Genomic DNA, 20,768 nt, shown 5'->3' with positions numbered 1-20,768 from the left:
GGCTTGGCACTACTCTGGAAACTGTATCATACATCAGGACTGGCACTACTCTGGAAATGGTATCATACATCAAGTCTAGCCATGAGACTACATCACAAATGTTACATGAAATTCAACTCAGTATCAAGTACTATATTCTTGGACCTACTCAACTCAATCGCAGAAAGCTCAATTTCATCAAATAAAATATGCTTTCAGACTCATCAAAAGTATCGAAACTTATACCACTGCTGTAGAACCTTGATCAACTCAATACTCAGACATAACATGCTCCCTGAATGCAGGTATCTTTGTAAGTTCTAGTATTGTCATCCACATGATACAACTTACCTATCTACCTGCTGTGCAAGTTTGGCACACTCTCCCATCACTGTGTCCTGTTGCTGCAACAAGACCAGGACATGTATCATTAGGCTTCTCAAGCAGCTCATCTACAGAAGTGTGCTTTGTATGTCTCACAGGAGATGCTACTTACTGACATCTCCTACAATATATGGCTACAATGAAATTACATGACCATTGTGACATCCTCCATTACCATGATGTTACATTCAAAAGACATCAATATACTCTATGCCACTACAGCTGATAAGCCGATTTGTTAGCAGACAAAGGAAACTGAGTTTACTTGTTCACAAACTGAAAAGATGGAAAAATGATATTGGATGACAAATCACATCCTATCCTCATGTCCTTTATTTTAAACTATCATTTGTTGACAAATGTTTGGAACTCCCCAGTAAGCCTGGAGCTTTAAAATTCTATGGGTTTCTGTCGATATTCTTTATCTCAAATGACCCTTTGGTGAGATTCTGTATTTCCACTCACCTCCAGAATGTAGACAGGTGGTTCTGGCACACACTGATTGCACACCTGGATGAGGGACCGGATGTGACAGGTTACCTGAATACCATGTCGACCAAGATGCCTCCACTCACCAGCTTCAACACTCCTGTGAAAGAAATTAGACAATAGGTAACTTAAACCTTGCCCAACTTATGCCTGTCACAACCCTCATTGTCATTTTACGAAATCATGTTCACAAAGAAACATACCATTTCCGTCTCCTATTTGCAGTGGGTGATTCACCATCAACAGGGATAGTGAGTGAATGAGTGAGTGAGGTTTTACACAGCTTTTAGCAATATTCCACCAGTATCACAGCGGGGACACCAGCAATGGTCTTCACACATTGTACCATGTGGGGAATCAGGTCTCGGAATGACGAGTGGATGCTCTAACCACAAGCCTTCCCCACCGCCCCAACAAAGATAGAAATTAGCACTCCATTGCAACTAAGCCATGGATAATTCCTCTAAGGTTAACAGTACAAGGCTGGTAGTGTTTTGAACACTTCGAGGCTGTTCCAATATGTTACTAGTACTCAGGATAGTAGTTTTCAATGTCATTATCGATCTCTCATGTGTGTATCATAATATGGGTGTGATACAAGCATTCCCCATCCATGAGAGTCAGCGAGTTAGATGGGTTTCCACTGCTATTTTGCCATGTCAGCTAAATGGTGGGAGGAAATATCTTTGTGGTTTACCCCTTTGGGGAAACCCATGAGAAACCCATGGTGCTGAAACACCTAGAAACATAATCAGAGTGAGCCAAGCCTCAAAGCCACGATCACAAGTTACACAAGGACACTAATCTACACAGCGACATGAGGCAGAGTAGACAACAGGGCTACCTGTCAGAAATACACTTACTTGAAGAGTTGATCAAAGTCTTGACTAATGGCATTCGACTCATTCTTGATTGAATCAATTCCCTCTGAAAGCAAGGCACAACAACGTTAATCAGATGCGACAACTGGAAACATTTCTTGTTGCAGTTTATGAGACACATCTTCAAAGACACGCTGAGACACCAAAGCAAAGACACCATTCAACCAACCAACTCCAGCACTGTATATTAACGACAAGTCCTTAACAGTAGTATGAACATCACTGATCACAAAAAGAATCCAATTTTATAGGTAACAAAATGAAATAATCTCAGCTTTTCATGAATTATAATGCATTAATAAACAAATATGTTATGTCATATTGTACAAGTTCAATGGGGTATTTTAAGCTATCTCAAGGATAGCATTAAAATTCAAAGCTTTTCAAGAGAAACAATAAACACTTAAAAACTCAAGTCTGCAATCTCGAAACAATCGTAAATTAATTTGTGAAATAGTAATTGTTTCCAGTTGTAAAGAAATGCACAAAAATATATATACCAGAGGCGTAATTCTAAGATTCTTGTTAGAGGGATGGGGTGATGAATGTGTTCCCCTCTCAGAAGACAAGGGACATAACTCTGTGGACTTTCCCCCTAACAGTTTCTATGTCAGTTCATGTTCATTTCAGACCTTATTATCGGGACCAACAGATGCTGTATTATTCAAAGTATTTGGTATATGGTGTGATGATCTCACCTTTAACATCGTGTACAAGTTTAGTGGAGTGGTCAGTGTCTTGACCCGCACAGATCGACTTGCCCTGCAGAACACTCATACATTCCGTCTCGGTCATCTCCCGGAGCTCGATCAGCCAGTCCTGGACAGGCTCGTCCAACTGAGACCTTCAACACACAGCAAAATACAACCTAAACACTGATCAACATGTAAAAGGGCCCAGGGGTCAATAGTATTTGAATTCTCATGATACAGGGCCCCTTAAATGTCTTAACTGTAATATCAGAACATTGTTGACTTTCGTGGTTAATTTCAAACAATGTCCCATATTTCCTGTTTACTTCATCTCTCAGTGTGCCACTTGCTTCCTAATATAATTTCCTGGCAGCAAACTGAACATTGAAGACCCAAAAATGTCTAAGACAAAACCATGAAAACAAATGGGACAAATTTCAAAACGAATCAAACAATGTCACTGAAGCTTCAGGTTCATCATGTCCATCATGCTTCTAGCTGTTAAACATCTATATCTTAGTTTTAAAGATCAACTGTTTCATCGATTCATTGTTGATGTTTAACAATGTTTTACGCCGCACTCAGCAATATTCCAGCTCTATGGCAGCGGTCTGTAAATAATCGAGTCTGGACCAGACAATCCAGTGATCAACATCACGAGTATCGATGTACGCAACTGGGATACGATGACTTGTGTGAATCAAGTCAGCAAGCCTGACCACCCCGATCCGTTAGCTGACTCTTACGACAAACATGGGTTACTACAATGGGTACAAACTGGGGGTCACTTTCAAATATCTCTCTCTCCGAAGTTTGGAATTAGGCAGCCACAAGACTACTTCTTGACACCAATTTTCGTAGATCAATGCTCATGCTGTTGATCACCAGATTTGATTATTAAAAGACTACCACCATATAGTTGGAATATTGCTCAGTGTGGCATTAAACATTAGCGTTGAACAACAACAACCAACCAACCAAACTTCTTGACAAAACATGCATGCAAGGCAATGAAATTTAATGTTGCAATTACATAATGTTTTTCATGCATCTGTGTGTGAGTGTCTGGTTGCAGTAGTAGAACAATGACAGCAATATACCACTAGCCCAAGGGGATACCCAGGTACAGACAAACATGGATAAGCCACTCCAACACAGTATACTGCCCATAGGCGGATTCAGAGGGGGGTGCAGGGGTGCCCACCCCCCTTTGTGCTGAAAGTGTGTTAAATGACCATTGAAACTCGGGGTGAAAATGAAGTGTGCACCCCTCCTTTTCTCAATAGTGTGCACCCCACCCCACACACCCCTTTCTCAAAAAGCTGTATCCGCCCCTGCTGCCTCCAAGCTGAGTCACTACGAGTAACTATGATAAAAATCATTGATATGACAAGCCAGTGTCATTCCTTTACCATTTCTTGGTTACCTCACCGTGGCATAATAAAGATATCATAATATCTATGCTTACATATAGATCTGTTTCTTTTTCGACCTTTCCATGTTAGTTCTGTTGTTAATACTGTTGATCTGAATTCCAATGTGTCAGCTGAATCTGTTTAAACAGAAAATGTAAATGAATCAAACTTAATCATTTTTCCTCAGATGAATTAACAAATCATGTCTGTATAACATGTGGTATAAATTAAAAGTGTGTCATACTGCAGGTACATGATTCAATATATATCATTCACACAGTACTTAATGTATTGTAATATGATCCATATATCTGTACACAAAGAATAATGGCACACTAAATACTGCAGCACTGGGATTGCTAATTCAGATTCTTTTTCTGAAGATAAACTTGATAAATTTGCCCTGTTCAGGGTACCCAGGGGTTTTAAAATAGTCTGTATTTACTTCAAAATCTACATAAGCTTATCAAAATGTTATGCAACATGTACAGACATGGGTAATACTGTATTGACACTGGACATCTTTCACCATTTTGGTAACAGATGTGCAGTACCTATTTCCTTTGTAACGGTTTCTTTAGTTTTCAGGTGTAATTTTTAGCCCATTAGCATTTCATTCACAACAGAGTAAATGCAATGCTTTCAAAGGTAAATGTAACTTTTAGGTACAAAGGCTAAGTTACCAAACACAAGGGAGTAATCACTGATGAGATAACAACCTACCATAATGAAAGTTGAAACTTTTATTTTCAAGCAACTTTCCAATTTCCACTGTTCATGAATTAATTTCTTATTCATTTCTGATGTTTAGTCTTAGGGCAGACCATTATTTCTTGTTTTACAGATTTGCCTGTCGTATTTTTTCAAGAAAAAACCCCACAAACAAACAATTTTCCCCGCTCAAAAAATAAAACCTATTGTGTTTATTGGCCAAAAATGTAAACTTACCAAAACAACGGTTTCTAGATTGTTTTTTGCCCCATATACACTTCATAAATTGCTAAAAGTAAAATACTTTGAGTATTTAGAAGGAATATTACTTTGATTGGTGATTTTATTTTTATTTTTTTTCCCTCCTGCCTTTAGGTTTTCTGAGGACAAAAATCTGTAAAACAAGAAATAATATTGGTCTGGCCTTATTAAACAATACTGGGCACAATGTGTTAAGCCCATTTCTGGTGTCCCCCGCCGTGATATTGCTGGAATATTGCTAAAATTGGCGTAAAACTAAACTCAGTCAGTCAGTATTAAACAATACAACTGCAAACTGCGTAATTTTGTCTGCTTATTTGGAGCTTTATCACACTACTTTTTAAATAACAGTGCTGCCACATATTGTTATAGACATTAACACAAAAACATGACACCTAGGTATCGGATAAGATGCACATTGTGAACAAACACATTTGCATCAGTTAAAAATAGTTAAAAACTGACATGTGATTTAATCTGTTTGTGCAAAAATAACTGAACCATTGTATACTCAGCGTCATTCATATAGGGTCAAGCTATTGGTAACACTATTTCTTAAAAGATGTAAAATCTTCGGTTTTTGTTTCATGAATTCTGCATGAATTCTGCCCATGTCCGAACTTCTGACATTTGAAACACCGCGTAGGATGTAAAGATCCACAGGCATTGAGAAACAGCCAACCTTGATCGAACTAGGTAAGATTGTTGTGTCAAAGGTCAGAAGATAAGTGTTGGATGGAAATACACGCCCATCTTTGCGAAAAGTGAACCGTTTAGCTTCGATGACACCTTGACTGCAAAGTTCTGATACTATTTCATCGATAGTTTCATCAGCTAAACTACGATCACGGTCTCGGATTAACCCTTTGCTGAAATTAAGTGACCCTTTATTAATGATGCCTAGTATTTTTCATCAACAATGTTGCAGTCCCACTATATAATGTCTGAGAGAATGATACTAAATATTTCATTTATATCTATAATGGTGCTCTTGTATAAATCATACTAAAAAGCCATTAATATGCATGAATTGATTACATTTAAAACACTAAAACTGGAACACTGATGTGTTGACATTTTGAATGAACTCCATTTTAATATACATAGTTCAATGTGATCAGTTAAGAGACCTGACAGAACTCAAGATGCCGTTATTTCGCTGGCTGGTGGCTGACAGTGTGCAGGTCAGATCATAGCCACTCATGTCATTTCTATATTTCATATTTCTAGACTTCTAGAAATAACAACATTAAGAGTATTGATTCTCACATTTCATGGTACTGACATCTTTGAACTTTTTCCAAAATGATAAATGCAATAATGTTGAATTATAATTTTTAAGCATCTTTTCTTGTAATCAGAAATGATTACTCAAACAGCCTTGTTTGAAATAACCATTAGGTCCATACTGCTGGGCAAAAGTGACCTTTCATAACGTTTAAACTGATAAAGCATTTATTACTGTATGCTGACTTTGTTACTTACCTTATGTTGTTGTTTTTGGTTGGTTTTGGTTTTGTGCGGTGTTACGTCTATTTTTCAGATTATACATAACAATCAATGCAAACTAAAATTAGCGCTGTGTCGGATGCATAAGTAAATTTGTTGTTTACTCATTAATCACATGAACATCTGCAGGACATGTCACTAAGACATAAAACTATTTAAAGACAACTGCATCCAAAAACTGGCGACCATCTGAGAATTTACACAGCTCATTATAGCGCAAATATACACTGCCACTCGAAGACATATAATTAAACGAAACTTTGACAATATTAATTGGCACATTAATCCCTGACCTTTCGAGCTAATGAAAGATACGTTTAATCGTTCTATTCGTCGGTTTCACATTAATTTGCGACTCGCGGCGCGCAGTCAATATGCAACTCAGCTGACCAATTTAGTCTCGTTAAAGAGGTCTACTGCAAAATCGCTATTGAAAAGTCTCGGTAAGAGTTCCTCCCGTTCCCCCATCCCAAATAATATGTATAAATATTCTAGAATTATAAACAAAACAAAACACAACAATTACTAGAGAACTCACAAAAATGATTAAAAGAACTCACAAAATGATTAAAAGTCCAAAATTTAGGTTAGGGCTAGGTTTAGGGTTAGGTTTAGAGTTTGGTTTAGAGTTGAGGGAACGGAAGGAACTCTTTCCAAAGTCTCTATTGAATCTTTCCAAATCCTCCAGTCATAAACTCACCATGTCAGATGATGGCTACATAATAAACATTTGACAAATTGCACAGCTGAGCTCAAGCCGGATGTTTACATTGATATCGTAAGCGGCTTCTTATACCGGAAGTCGCGTGCATCCACGAACATAATTACTAAACTGGTAAGAGTTTTTTGTTGCGCTTGCAATCTAGACGCTTTACAGACGTTTCTTAGTGGCAAAGCTGTATTTAGTTGTAAGTTCAAAAATGAAGCATACATCTTTATGGATGACAACTTCTTATTTATTGCATAGAGCGACGTTTTGATGTAGCTGTCGCGCTATGCAATAAATAAGAAGTTGTCATCCATAAAGTTGTATGTTTCATTTTTGAGCCACCAACTTCTAGAATGCCGATCAAACAATTAGTTGTATGTTGCTCTGTACGTATATATCAGTATGCATATCTATTCAAGTTTGGGACAAGTGTTTATATGATGCTTTTGTAAAACATGTTTGTTTATTTTACAACAGTAATGTCTTATGGGCCTGTGGCTAAAATATAACAAATCTTGTGTTCAAGCAGAAGGTCTTAACCTGTTGATTGTACTGATTTTTCGAAAATATGAAATTGATTTATATAAATATATTATCAAGAGAAATACCACGGAGAGCTAGAAAAAATCGTAATGCTAATTACACCGTCCTTAAAACTGTTTCATACAAAATTCAAAGGACAAAAAACCTATAAACGTTTGGTCATGTTGAGTTACCAAGCTCTCACTTTTACAAATTATACAAGTCATGAAGGGAGTGCTATTCGGCAGAGACATGGAGATTTTACGTGCGCAGCAGAATTTCATTCAGAGGGTATTCTATACTCAGCAGCAAATAAAAACGTCAGTACGAATTCAAAATTAGATAGGCACTGTAATCAAATCATTACAGAAATGGACATAATAAGCGTATCAAAACACTTTTTTGTGTACAATATCTTGACACATCAATGAATAACTCAGCACAATTTCAAGACATTCCGTGAACGTTTGCAGTCCATTCAGACTCATGACTTCAGTATCTAGTGTGACCACCACGAGCGGCAATAACTGCAGCACAGCTTCTGTGCATGGAGTGCACCAATCAATTGATGAAGGCCATTGGCACCACACTATGAGAAAGGCCTGGCGCAATAAATCGGCCGTGGTATGATGTTATTCAGTCTCCTCTGAATTTCATCCCAAAGATGTTCAATTGGGTTTAAATCAGGACTAAGGGATGGCCACTGCATAATGTTGACACCATTTTGCTGCAGAAAGTCCCGTGTAGCTCTGGCAGTATGGGCCCGGGCGTTATCATGCTGGGAAATGTTGTTCCGGTGACGTGCGAAATGTGGTATGACGTGGGGTCTGAGAGCTTGGTCGATGTAGCGCACCGCTGTGATGCCGCCTCCCCTCCCTGGACCAAGGTTCTGGAACACCACAGTACTCACTCTCTGGTTCAGGCCTATTCCACCCCATACCATGATGCATGCACCTCCCCATGTGTCTCTTTCCATAACACATTGGTCTGAGTAACGCTGGCCACGTCGTCGCCATATTCTTGTTCTGCTATCTGCAGTTGATACGCAGTACCGACTCTCATCTGTGAACAGAACAGTTCTCCATTGCCTGTATCGCCAGTTTTGGTGTTGTAGGGCAAACTGTAGACGTTCACGCCGATGACGAGGGGTGAGGATAGGTCAACGGTAAGGTCTACGGCAATGGAGGTTCCCGCTGTTAAGACGTCGGCGTACTGTATCAGTACTGATTGGTCTTCCGTGTGTTCCCACTGTCTGGCGTGCTGTTTCGGATACTTGCATGACTGACTGACTGAATTTGGTTTTACGCCGCTTTTAGCAATATTCCAGCAACATCACGGCGGGGGACACCAGAAATGGGCTTCACACATTGTACCCATGTGGGGATTCGAACCCGGGTCTTCGGCGTGACGAGCCAACGCTTTAACCACTAGGCTACCCCACCGCCCCTTGCTTGCATGAAGGGATTCTGCACAAATCTGTACAATATGGCGGTCTTGTCGTCTTATGGTGACCCTTGGTCAGCCAGTACGGGGGCGATCATTTGTGGTGTTGGTGGCCCGGAAACGTTGCTGCAGCCTGTAGATGGTCCGAAAGTTGACCTGGAAGTGATTGGCAACGGCTTGTGCAGTGTGGCCAGCTTCCAGTCTTCCTAGCGCCTGGTTCCTCTGAGTTGTCGTGAGTCGCGGCATCCTGCTGACGTCGTAATGTGAACGTTTGAACCAGGTTTGGGGTGCATTTTATAGGGCTGGTCCTTGTGAACAGCACGTGCAGCATGAGTTGCATGAAAAACATGGAGAACACCGTACCATCTCCGAGATCAGGTTGCGTTTTTGAGACCATTTCCTGGTTCAATTGTGAGTTTGGGAAGGAATGTCTTTGCTCAGGTAAATTTGGAGATGTTGTCAAAACTATACAATCAAAACATTAAATGAGTTTACAGTTATCCGTTTCTGCGAAGGAAAATTCCAAACTTTTGCTGATGAGTATATTTGAAAAGAAAAACTAGTTTTGAAGCATGAAACATTATGAAAGCACTAGCTACCAACAAAGACCATGTATTAGTATGGAACTTTGATATCCGTAAGGTGCCCCAAATAGCGACACATGGTACATGTCAGTCAAGATAAGTCGGTATGGCATCTTTGTGATGAAATTCGATGTGATTAGAATCATACACGTTCCGAATTAACATGTATGTCGTTCTTATTTACGCTACGTGCCGTACTAGCTATGCACTTGGACGAAACGCTTGGATATGAACCATTACTTTTTGTTGTCTAAATCGTCATTGATTATGGAAAGGTGAATTATTCAACTACGATTTTTCTTCACTGAGAATTCACGAGAATTTGCAGAGCCGGGTAAGTATTTTTTGGTAACCGAACAGCAAATCAAATACGGTTAAACGCACGTTTTTCACAAAGAAAAGAAATACCAAATAGCCAAAGAGAATACTGGGTGATGATGTGTTTCATGTGTCTTCATGCCAGACAATACCAACAAACGACATATGGATGGATGGTTGCCATGGGAAAATGTTCCATTCTTCAGCAAGAGCAGTGGGGAGTTCCTGCAGTTGGCTGAAGGACAGGGTGTCGTGAGAGTTTTCGTTAGGGTTGAGGTCGGGGTTTTAGGCGAGCCATGCACTCCTTGCGGACAACAGTATCCGGCACCTAGCAACAACTTGACACCATGACATTAGGGGTCGTGTATACTCTCCATGCGGATGAAGTTCGGCTCCATTACACCAACATACAGTCTAAGAATATCATTCCCTGTCATCATGCCCCGCCACACGTCACGGAGGTCGGTTCTTCAGCTCCACTGGTCCCATCCAAGGTATTGACTGAGGTTCCATAGTATATTCCCAAGCGTATGCACAGCGTCCAGGGAACAAAACTGAGAAGAGTCTGTTGAAGGAAATGTAAACTATCTCGGGAGCATACCTTATCACCAGTGGGTAATGGAACGGTGGAGCGTTTATACAGGACAACATAGCAGGTCAGGTACTCTCGACACAGGCAGCCTGGAATATGTTGTTCTAACTGTCCACAACTTCTTGAACTCGTGTTTCTGCTGCATTATACCGGAGGAAGAGATAGGCACATTTCGTGTATGCTTTTCGACTACCTCACTTTTGTCGAGTTTCATCTCGTTGGGTAATTTGCCTTGATGACATGGCAGACACGACCATGAAAAGGTCCATTTAAGGTTAGAAATATCATAATAAAGCTTGTGGTATAATGTAATGTAGTATAAATGGGTACTAGCAGTGTGAATGTATGAGCATTTCAACGCCTTGTATAAATTGATTTTGGACCAAGGGTAATTCATTCACTTCTTCCAACAAGATGAGCATCAACTGCAGGAAATATTTATTGGCCATAAATGAATAGTTTTTGTCGACGTTGATATTATATTGTTCGATGCAGGGCCGTGGTCAGTTTATGAACAATGAACTCAAATAATATTACTTCATTATAAAAGTTTACAAAACTACCCTCTGTTACAGGGATTATGCATGAATGGATTATTGTCTTCAGACAGCCTCCAGGTCATAATGGGATTAACGAGCGGTAGCTCTTGATGGTAATAGGATTAACAATTAGAGTTAGTGATCATGTTGTTTAAGGTGGCTTAAGAGGCTTACCTTGACCCTTACTTGTGATGCTTGTAACTTGCCAGGGGTAGCAGCATGGTTGAAATGCTGATACATTCACACTGTTCCAGCTGACATGTGACATTTCATCAACATACCATAGCATTGAATGTCAATTATTGAACATGTTTTTATAGCCAGTTCTTATCCTCACAGTAGCCCTCTTGACAAGATTAACAAAGCTCTCTAGATTGTTTTGATAAGTAGTATATCATACTTGTGTATTAGTGTGCTTATACAAACGTTATATTTAATTCTTGTACTTCTTTACAAAAGCATTAATAACATCCACAATAATTCGCATTACAGTGTTTTCTATACAGGAATATTCCTTTTACTCGTATGAGTTTACTAATGGAACATTTATCAGAAATATTACTTCCCAATAACATTTATATGAAGAATATAATGTCGAAGTTGCCAAAACACTATGCATTTATGGCATATATTTAATCATTTAAAACAAATTGGTGCATTTTGACTAAACACCCCCACCCGTGAATTTCGGTGTCTGCTGTTCAGAGTTACGTCCTTTGCCTTGCCCGCGGATTGTGGATTCCAATCCCTGATTTGACTAGATTGAATGTAAACGTCTCTTTAAGTAGTGTTTATAACTGTTTATACACAAGATGTCAAAAGAGGCAACAGATACGAAAATATTGTTTTGGAATTGAAACTGCATGTGCAATGGAGTCTTGAAATACGGATGCACTCACATGGTTCAGTGAAAACATTCGCCCGAACGCATTCAGACCACTACAGATAGGGTTCGATGTGTCTGCACATACCGCTATCTCTCCTGCAATGGCTTGGAAGAGGTTATCTTGTCTCGCATTTACCGTTGTAATCTGCGTCATAACTGATATACTTATATCACGAAAAGTCATACGGATATCTATGTAAGTACGTTGCTTTTTTTTAAATCGCATTAATAATAGTTTGACGTATATTTATCACATAATAATGTTTCCATACAAGATAGCCCTTGGCGATGGGGCTGTGGACTAGCTTAGTGGTTACATCGTTTGCTCGTCTTGCCCAAGATCCGGGTTCGATTCCCCACATGGCTAAAATGCGTGAAGAACATTTCTGGTGTCCCTGCCGCGATATTGCTGGTATTGTTATAAGCGGCGTAAAACTAAACTCATTCACTCACTCTTTTAGACAATAGTGCTGAAATGAAAATGCATCACAAACTGCACGCCATTGTGAAGTCATTTATGAAAATGATACAAACAAATGACAATCCTAAGATTTCTGTAACTTAAGCTGGTTACTAGCACTTTTTTTACTGATATAAGACACTGATTATTTGTCAACCATTTTTTAATATTCATGAGGCCATATCATTTGTTATGGAGCCAAGAATCTAATGTTGATCGAGGCGAACGATCAAGGTCAATATTAGTCCCTTAGTTCCATAAAACATGATTTGATTGATTGCTTGTTCAACGTGGCAGTAAGCATTGCTCCAGTTATATGATGGATGTCTGTAGATGAACGAGTCTGGACCAGACAGAGCGACTGACATCATGAACCTTGATCTACACAACTGGAGGTGAGGTGAGGTGAGGTGAGGTGAGGTGAGGTGAGGTGAAATTGGGTTTTACGTCGTACTTGAGAATATTTCGCTCATATGACGACGTGCATGCGTGTGTATGTGCATGTGCGGCTGCTTGTACTAGCACAGACTGAAGCTGGTTTTATAGTGCTAGCTCACTGAGATACCATCCCGCAGTGAAGCATGAATACCCCACTCAGACACATTATACTGACTCCGAGCCGACTAGTCCTTGTTGTACCCATTAATGCCGAGCGCCAGGCAGGGACCAACAAGTACCATATTTTAACGTCTTTTGGTATGACGCGGTCGGGGATTGAACCTGCTACCTTCCACTAACCGGGCGGACTCTCTAACCACTACACCACGGAGGCGGTCCTACGCAACTGGTATAAGATGACATGCATCAACTATGCCAGCGAGCCTGGCCATTCGGACTCGTCAGTCGCATCTCTTGACACGACCCGAATTGTGGAAGTTGGAAACCCTAGCTCGGGGAGACTCAGGGCTATAAGCTTTTATCGACTCGTGTTGATATGTATTTCTTATTTCCTCGTTTAAAGCGCGCCATCCTGTGGTAACGGTCCCTAAAAGCATATGGTTGTGATAAGAGTCGACTGAATTTAATTCAATGGTAAGGTTCGAAGACATGGGTTATCATCATTCCCAAATATCGTGGACCGTAGCTCATGCATTCAGTCGTTGGTTATTAATCCGCCGTAATAGAGTTTGGGTGTTGTCGACTGTCGACTGTCGAATCAACAGTCACTCGTTTTTGGTGGCACCCAGTACAATCAGGGCTGAATTAAGGACTGACCTTTATACATCGCTGCCATGATAGGAATCGCACTTGGAGACCACGAGTAGACGCTTTAGTTACTAAGACCACCCCTTTTGATTCACAATGTAAGAAGTCTCAGCAACTAACTCGACAATATATATTAGATTTTATCTTCCTTTTGCTATTAAGACCTTGGAAAAAACAAAACTTAGGGACCGTTCATAATGTAGTGTGTGTGTGTGTGTGTGTGTGTGTGTGTGTGTGTGTGTGTGTGATGATGATGAGTTTTATGGAGAGGCATGTATTTCCCCTCTCTCTCTCACACACACACACACACCAAAAATTTATGTTCAGAGTAAGTTTACACCCTTCATATCATGTACAAAATCAGAAAATCAATATGACCACCCCCTAGTACATGTGTACAAAATTGATGACACCCCCTACCTCCCCTGAACAAAATGGGTACACCCCCCTCCTCCTAAAATCATCGTCACACACACACACACATACACACGGACCCTAAGAGTGTTTTGCGTTTCTGGATGTTGATCTGTGTATCTCCATAAACAAAAAACAACATTTAAGCCAACTCTTTGGCAATTAGTAAATACGTAAATAATAATAACTTCACGCATTGCTTATTTAATCACACATAATTAACTAGTGTACATATCGATACTCAGAGACAAAATTGCAAACACATCAATCTTTCGGACAATTAGGTAAAAGTCGTTAGCTAGTGAGTATGGACAATTGAGAAATGTCAATCAAAGGTCATTGAATCACTTGTAATCTCTTTATGATTAAATATTCCAATGAATTGAAATACATGTATATCATGTATCATCTCGCGAAAACCTGAACTAATTTTTACCACTGTAAATTTGATAACTGACTTGGACAAATAGCTACTTAAACTTATAAATGTCACTGGAAGATCTTGACGATGTTGAAACTGTACGCATACAGGGAGTAATCATTGATTTGTTTGTTTGTTGATCTTGACTCCGACATGAATCCTATTAAATATTAACATAACTTTTAATATTTCGAATATTTGCCAGTGTTTATGACATGAATTATTAACTTGAAGTGAAGTGGAATTTTTAGTGAACAGGAAATATTGGGACTGCTTGACTATATATTTTTTTCAGTCGTGTTTCATGAACATACATTTTGAATCTAGCTTGATATCATGAGCGACTGAGTGAGTTTGCTTGAACGTCGCTTTGATTTATAATATTTCTGTTCATCTCGGCGTGTCGGCTTGTTGTAATACGAGGCGGTGGAGTAGCAAAGTGGTTAAAGCGTTCGTTCGTAAAGCGACCAGGGTTCGATTCCACCCTGATTACAATGTATGAAGCCCATTTCTGGTGTCACCCGCAGTGGTATTTTTGGAATAGTGCTAAAAGCGGCGTAAAACCATACTCACTCACTCTCCGTTGTGGCAGGAAAGGGTCCTCGGTGTGTATCACAATGACGTATTCCACGTGTACGGGAATAGTGCTGACAAAAGTACAAACAGATAGAATGTGGGATTTGAATCCTCGATGGCAGCTTTCTGGTTTGCCAAAGAGACCGGATACCCTGCCCTTCAGTGGAGGGTCTGCTTGATTAACATGTTGCGTCCACAGTTGTGTGGAAACCCTGAATTAGGTCATATGTAATGGTTTTATTGAATGGTACGTGGAGGAAATTTTGATTATCAACTGACGACGTAGCTTTACATCTACAATAGTCCCGAATGCCATTGATTCTTACCAACGTTTTTCAACCAATCAGATTCCAGCATGCACCCCATTCATTAAGAACGTTAAACGGAAACGTAGAGAAGATGGGCTGCCTAGCATGTGCTCACATCCTGACGATCTGTACAACATTGGATGATACTTTGCCGTTAACTATGTGTTAACAATAGATGGGAATCACCCAGTAACCATGAGCTGGTCAACCTGCTGATACACACACTGTTTGCACGTACACGAAACAATCGTCACAACTCGTCTCTTTTCCGCAACTTGCAAGAAGATTCATTCGCCTCCTGATGAAAGTTCTATGCTGAAATCCGACAAAACAGTAAGAATGTGCTTCAAATTGTACATACGCCCCATATCTAAAACGCTACCCACGATATAGTTAACCTTGTTCAACCCTGCTGTATGTAAGTATATAAGGTCAGGTGTGTTTTAAATACCATTTGCACTATGACATACCGTGGAGGAAATACACGTGATTCATAACGCATAATGAGAAGACAATGATTATTTTTACAGCTTAACCCGTTCACCAGCATAACCCAATCGAAGAAGTCGCCACGAAAGTTGAATGAGTCACGGAATGATCCCGTTGGGTCAACTGCATCTTGATGTTATCCAATTATTTAGGTGGCATGTCAGCTTTGTATTTGAAAACTATTTGGGAGTTTATAAGAAAAGCATATTTGCACGACTGGTGCAGATAAGAACGGAAATGTTAATCTCTTAACGCTTACTCACAAGTTAATGATGGTGACTTGACTGAATGGGTTTATTTGTTTATCAATTCTACTCTTTCACTAAGGTTTGTGACAGTGGTTTTGCGCAGCTTTTGGCAATATTCTAGCAATTATAGGTCACACATTGCACCCAACTTTAGGATAGAACCCGAACATTTGGTGTAGTGAGGGACATGCCTACCCAATCGCACCGATCATTAAACATCCTTTATGTTCGGGGTTATTAAATACTACTCATTACATGATCATCTGTTTGATCATGGTGCAAGGGTTCTGTTTTCTATCAGACAGAGTGAGTGAGTGTATGATGAGCCAACAAAGGCGTGAAGTCACCGTTCCATCTTTACTTACCGACATGAACCATAATAGACATTAAATGTCAGTTGAACAAACTGAGTCACAATTTGTGCATGTTAGAACTTAGATGTAGGTGTACATGATTATTACATTATTCGTAAAATCCCAACAACACCAATAGTCCATTCATGTCTGACTGAAGTTTGTTTTTTATGAGTACAAAATCACCTTCCGTCAGATTTGAGAGTGAATGTGTTCATTTAGTCCACTTGAGTTGTTATGGAAAATAATCAGCTATGAATTTTCGACAATTTGATATATGATGTTTGAGAATTGGAGAATATAAAAAAAGTTATGATGAAAATAGTAGAAAAAATTATCATTTTTCACTTTCTTCTCCCAAAATATGAAAAATATCAAAACTCTTCGAGGCCCCTCGATCTTTATTTAATAAGTGTGGTATAAGCTACAATCATGCCAAATTTCATGCTTGTAACACAAAGTGCACAATTCAGTGAAAAACTGCACTTATCCGCTGGGCTATTCAGTCGACAGTTGTCTCCACTAAGACTTGTACATATATTTACATAATTCAACTGAAACTCGCACTTGTTAGGTCGGGGGTTGATCTGAGTGTGTGACTGAGTGAGCAATCGGGTTATCAGACGTGTCAGCTTAATGTTGGAAGAAAGACCGAAGTGCTGCAGGTGATCATACATGTCTGCAAGGAGTGACCAGTGGCCACAACTCAGTGATTTGCGGGGCCTTAAACGACTTACTTTCTCCTTTCTTACTTGAGTTGATATGTAGCATCAGTTAGCACTGAATATATTTAGATTATGGCAAAAGATATATCAGTAAAAGGGTGAGATAAATGTTACTATAATCTGATGAATTACGCTCAACAGGTCAAATTACAGAGAACGACAACATATGAACTATACAGGGCCACACGTCCAGGCAACGACCAATGGAACAAACGGAACCTGGTCTCAACGGCTTGAAACAGCACTAACCCCAAGGCCGAATCCCAAGCGGTATCTGACAGAGAGAGAACTACTCGCTGATGGTTCATTCTTGCATACCAAGGACATGGCGGATGCTCTATTTTCTACTGTAAACATCATTGGTGACAGGTCATCATTCTCTCTGGGTGAAATCATCAAAGTACAAATTGACTTACTCAAGGGTGAGAATGATCGAAAACATATTGGAGGGGATTATGTCAGATTATGGATGGAAGATAAAACAAACGGTGCCTTTGTTTCGGGTGACGTTATTGACCATGGGAACGGAAGTTACACTGGTGTTCTGAAGGCATTGTGGGTAGGGCAGGCCAACATCCGGGTGTTTCTAGCGGGGACAAGAGAGGAGATTCTCCTTTATTATAAACTGTACAGGTTGTACTCCAGTATTTGGACCATAAACGCAGGATTTGGAGCTGGGGAAGTGTCAGAAAGGACGCACTGTTCCACTTCGGCATTTGACGGTGACCAGTGCAATATGACGTCATGGAATGGAGGTTTACCCTGGTTCTGTAAGAAACCATCAACTGAACACCTGGGATGCGACACCTGGCGGACAACTTCGTCTAAAGTGAGGGCAGATTTCTACCTGGATTCAAAAGAAAAGGACATTTATGAAATGTGAGTCCCATGCACACTGTTATGAGAGAGTGTTTTTTGTAATCTGTATTATCATTGATTAGGTAATATTTATTATGGGTCACAATGTTTAAAGTTTTGAGTGTGGGTTTTGGCTCGCATCTCGCATCACATATGTTCAATGGTAGTAGCATTTGTAGCGGCACGCCTTTTTGATAGCACTTCAGAGTTGCCTCCCTTGGGGCAATCTTTTGTATTTGTTTTGACTTCCTGTCTTGTGTTTACGATGGCTTTCGTGAATGTTCTGAGAGAATAATGATGGAGCCTAGCTTTGATAGAATGCTCGAGAACTGTGTAAGAGCTATATAAAGGCTGGCTGTTGAGTAGTGCGACACAGACTTTGTACACATCTGTCTGTCAAGCTTACCAACGTTTAAAGACTGACCGTGCTCGTCTATTCAATTGTTGTCATTGTAAACAACCTCCAATCAGTATATCTGCTCTTACTGTAAATGTCAAGATTCTTGTGAGTTAATATTTTGTATTTGTGACCCATTATTTTAGATTTGTGACTCAATTGCATTGTACTAGAAATCTGTATTGTCATTCATTGTAGCTTGTTCATTGTTTGTTCAATATATTATTGAATATATTAGACTTGTCTGTGTTCTATTTTACTGGTTCAAAGGGGACTCTTAAACCTTTTGTCACGGCAAATTATTAACCGTAACACACACAAACTCATTTCAGCAACGACTTACATTCTACAACCATTCATGCATACGGACCCGGTGAACCCAGTATAAGGTGCAGGCACGACAATGCGTTTCACTGTGTTTTCACGTCAGGCTCTTTGAAAGCTCGAATGAAATGCTGATTTAGTTATTTATGAAATATATTTCGAGAAGGCTTACTGCTCTGATTGTTTGCAGGGAACGGAAACCTGGCCCCTTTCACCTGCGAGACGCGGCACAGATATTCACAATTGGGGGTAAGTGCAGGTCGCAGATCCATAAGGTGATTGCATATCGTTGTACCTTGGTGCACGGTCCGCATGATATCATTGAATTCGTTCAGACTCAATTATTTACACTCACATAATTGGGATATTGCTTGGCACACGCTCAATGAACCAGAACCCTATGGCACCCACACACTATACATACACCGAACCAAGTTGTTTAGTTTATTTGCCAAAAAATTTACATGAAACAACGTTTTCTCAAAGTTTACAAGTTTGGCTGTACATTGAGCGAGTATGGATTTGTGTTAAGAATATACCAGACCATTCGTCGTACGTCCTGCTTAACGTGAATGAGGGACTTGACGATCAGAGCCTGCCATGGATACAGGCAAACGTCGCTCACAATTACAATGTTATTTATCAAATACACACCAAGAGTGGATACAAATATGTGAATGTATCCTTGTCGCTGTCAATGCAGCCGATTGTGCACAGATCTCAGGATTCTGTTGCTACACGGTGTGTTTGTTATATGAACATACAAAATATCATCAACATATCTTATTGTAATTAAAACAATACAAGCATATAATAAGCGGTATTGGGCAAATTCATTTAAAGAATTGTAAAATATATACAGGTTTAGATGTACATGTAGTTTATACGGTGATTACCTTAGAACTACAAAGCAACTCTTTCCAGACAGCCATTGTGTTATAGAGGCAAACTGAAGGTTCGCTGACATGAATTATATGATACAAATATAATGTCATCACAACATATATAATGAAAGGAAGCAATTCCTTCCGATGTAGGTGTGGTCACATCACAGGCCCCATCAATACCATGCAACCGACTCCCACAGGGAATGACATGGAATCGAATTTCACCTACAGGATTCTTCTACAAGACTTCCTGGAAGTCCATGCTTTGCAGTGACACTATGCCACGGATTCCTGCTGCATACAGGACGTGTCTCAGACACAAAACTCTCTGGCTACCGGGGGACTCAACAAGTTTTCAATTTTGGACATTTCTTCAACAATATCTGAATATATCTTACACAAGAGACACAAGCGAAAAACATGGCCCAAGAACTATAACCGACAAGAAGTCCAACTTTAGTATCATATGGCATGCCCATGAGCTACCCTTTTACCATGGGAGACATGTTCACAACCGGACAGTTAACCTGGCTGAACATATTTTACTTGACAGTCTCCCCAACGCAACACAAGACATCATTGTTCTGTATCTCTATGTACATTTCACATTGGTACATCCGGATGTGTTCCGGCGACATGTTCAGAAACTTGTTCAATCGGCAAAGAATCTGCTTGCACGTGCCCCATCCGTGACACTCGCTGTGCGAGGACCTCATGCATTTTACAAATCTGTGGCTGTAAAACGAGGGGTGATCTCATATTGGGGTCTCCTTTATGCAGATATTCTACATGAGCATTTTTCTGTTTTAAGGAACAAAATAGTTTACATGGACTTCTGGGATATGACAGTAGCAATGGAATCCTATAACATTCACCCGAATACACACGTTGTCAAGAATATGGTGCATAGCATGATGTCCTTTTTATGCGATAGAAACGTTGAGAGTCAAGTCTAGGCAAGAAGAGCTATAGACGGATATTCTTTTCTCTTAATTTTTTCTCTTTTCTCCAGAGTAAATATTGCGAAATAGAATTGTAAAGTAACCTTCGCCATGTACACCTATAACTAAATGTGTACCGGGTTTTATGTCGACATTCCGGTTGTGTCGATGTACGAAGTGACATAACAATAACATCAATATAATAACAAAACATTAACATAATAAACAGAGATGCCAACCCTTACGC

General features: G+C 39.8%; 2 protein-coding genes across 2 annotated transcripts in view; one reads left to right on the top strand and one right to left on the bottom strand.

Moving 5' to 3' along the window:
- LOC124265455 (protein inscuteable homolog) overlaps positions 1-7,105 on the bottom strand; it is a 30,593-nt gene extending 23,488 nt beyond the window's left edge. The window contains exons 1-6 of the mRNA XM_046700248.1: positions 7,022-7,105; positions 3,894-3,977; positions 2,432-2,577; positions 1,716-1,779; positions 829-952; positions 331-383 (exon numbers count right to left, since the gene is read on the bottom strand). Coding sequence (XP_046556204.1) covers positions 331-383; positions 829-952; positions 1,716-1,779; positions 2,432-2,577; positions 3,894-3,925 — 419 coding nt within the window. The 5' untranslated portion in view covers positions 3,926-3,977; positions 7,022-7,105. The remainder of the gene's footprint in view (positions 1-330; positions 384-828; positions 953-1,715; positions 1,780-2,431; positions 2,578-3,893; positions 3,978-7,021) is intronic.
- A 4,908-nt stretch (positions 7,106-12,013) lies between these two features.
- On the top strand, positions 12,014-18,130 carry LOC124265449 (NXPE family member 1-like). Its single transcript, XM_046700239.1, has 2 exons — positions 12,014-12,110; positions 17,256-18,130. The coding sequence occupies exons 1-2, from the start codon at positions 12,016-12,018 to the stop codon at positions 17,995-17,997; spliced, it is 837 nt and encodes a 278-aa protein (XP_046556195.1). The 5' UTR covers positions 12,014-12,015; the 3' UTR covers positions 17,998-18,130.
- Positions 18,131-20,768: the final 2,638 nt, after the last annotated feature.

Source organism: Haliotis rubra, unplaced genomic scaffold (genome assembly GCF_003918875.1).
Source record: "Haliotis rubra isolate DU_JTF1 unplaced genomic scaffold, ASM391887v1 Scf98, whole genome shotgun sequence".
Lineage (NCBI taxonomy): Eukaryota > Metazoa > Mollusca > Gastropoda > Lepetellida > Haliotidae > Haliotis > Haliotis rubra.
Note: the sequence above shows the minus strand (reverse complement) of the source record. Positions and strands in the feature narration are given on the sequence as shown.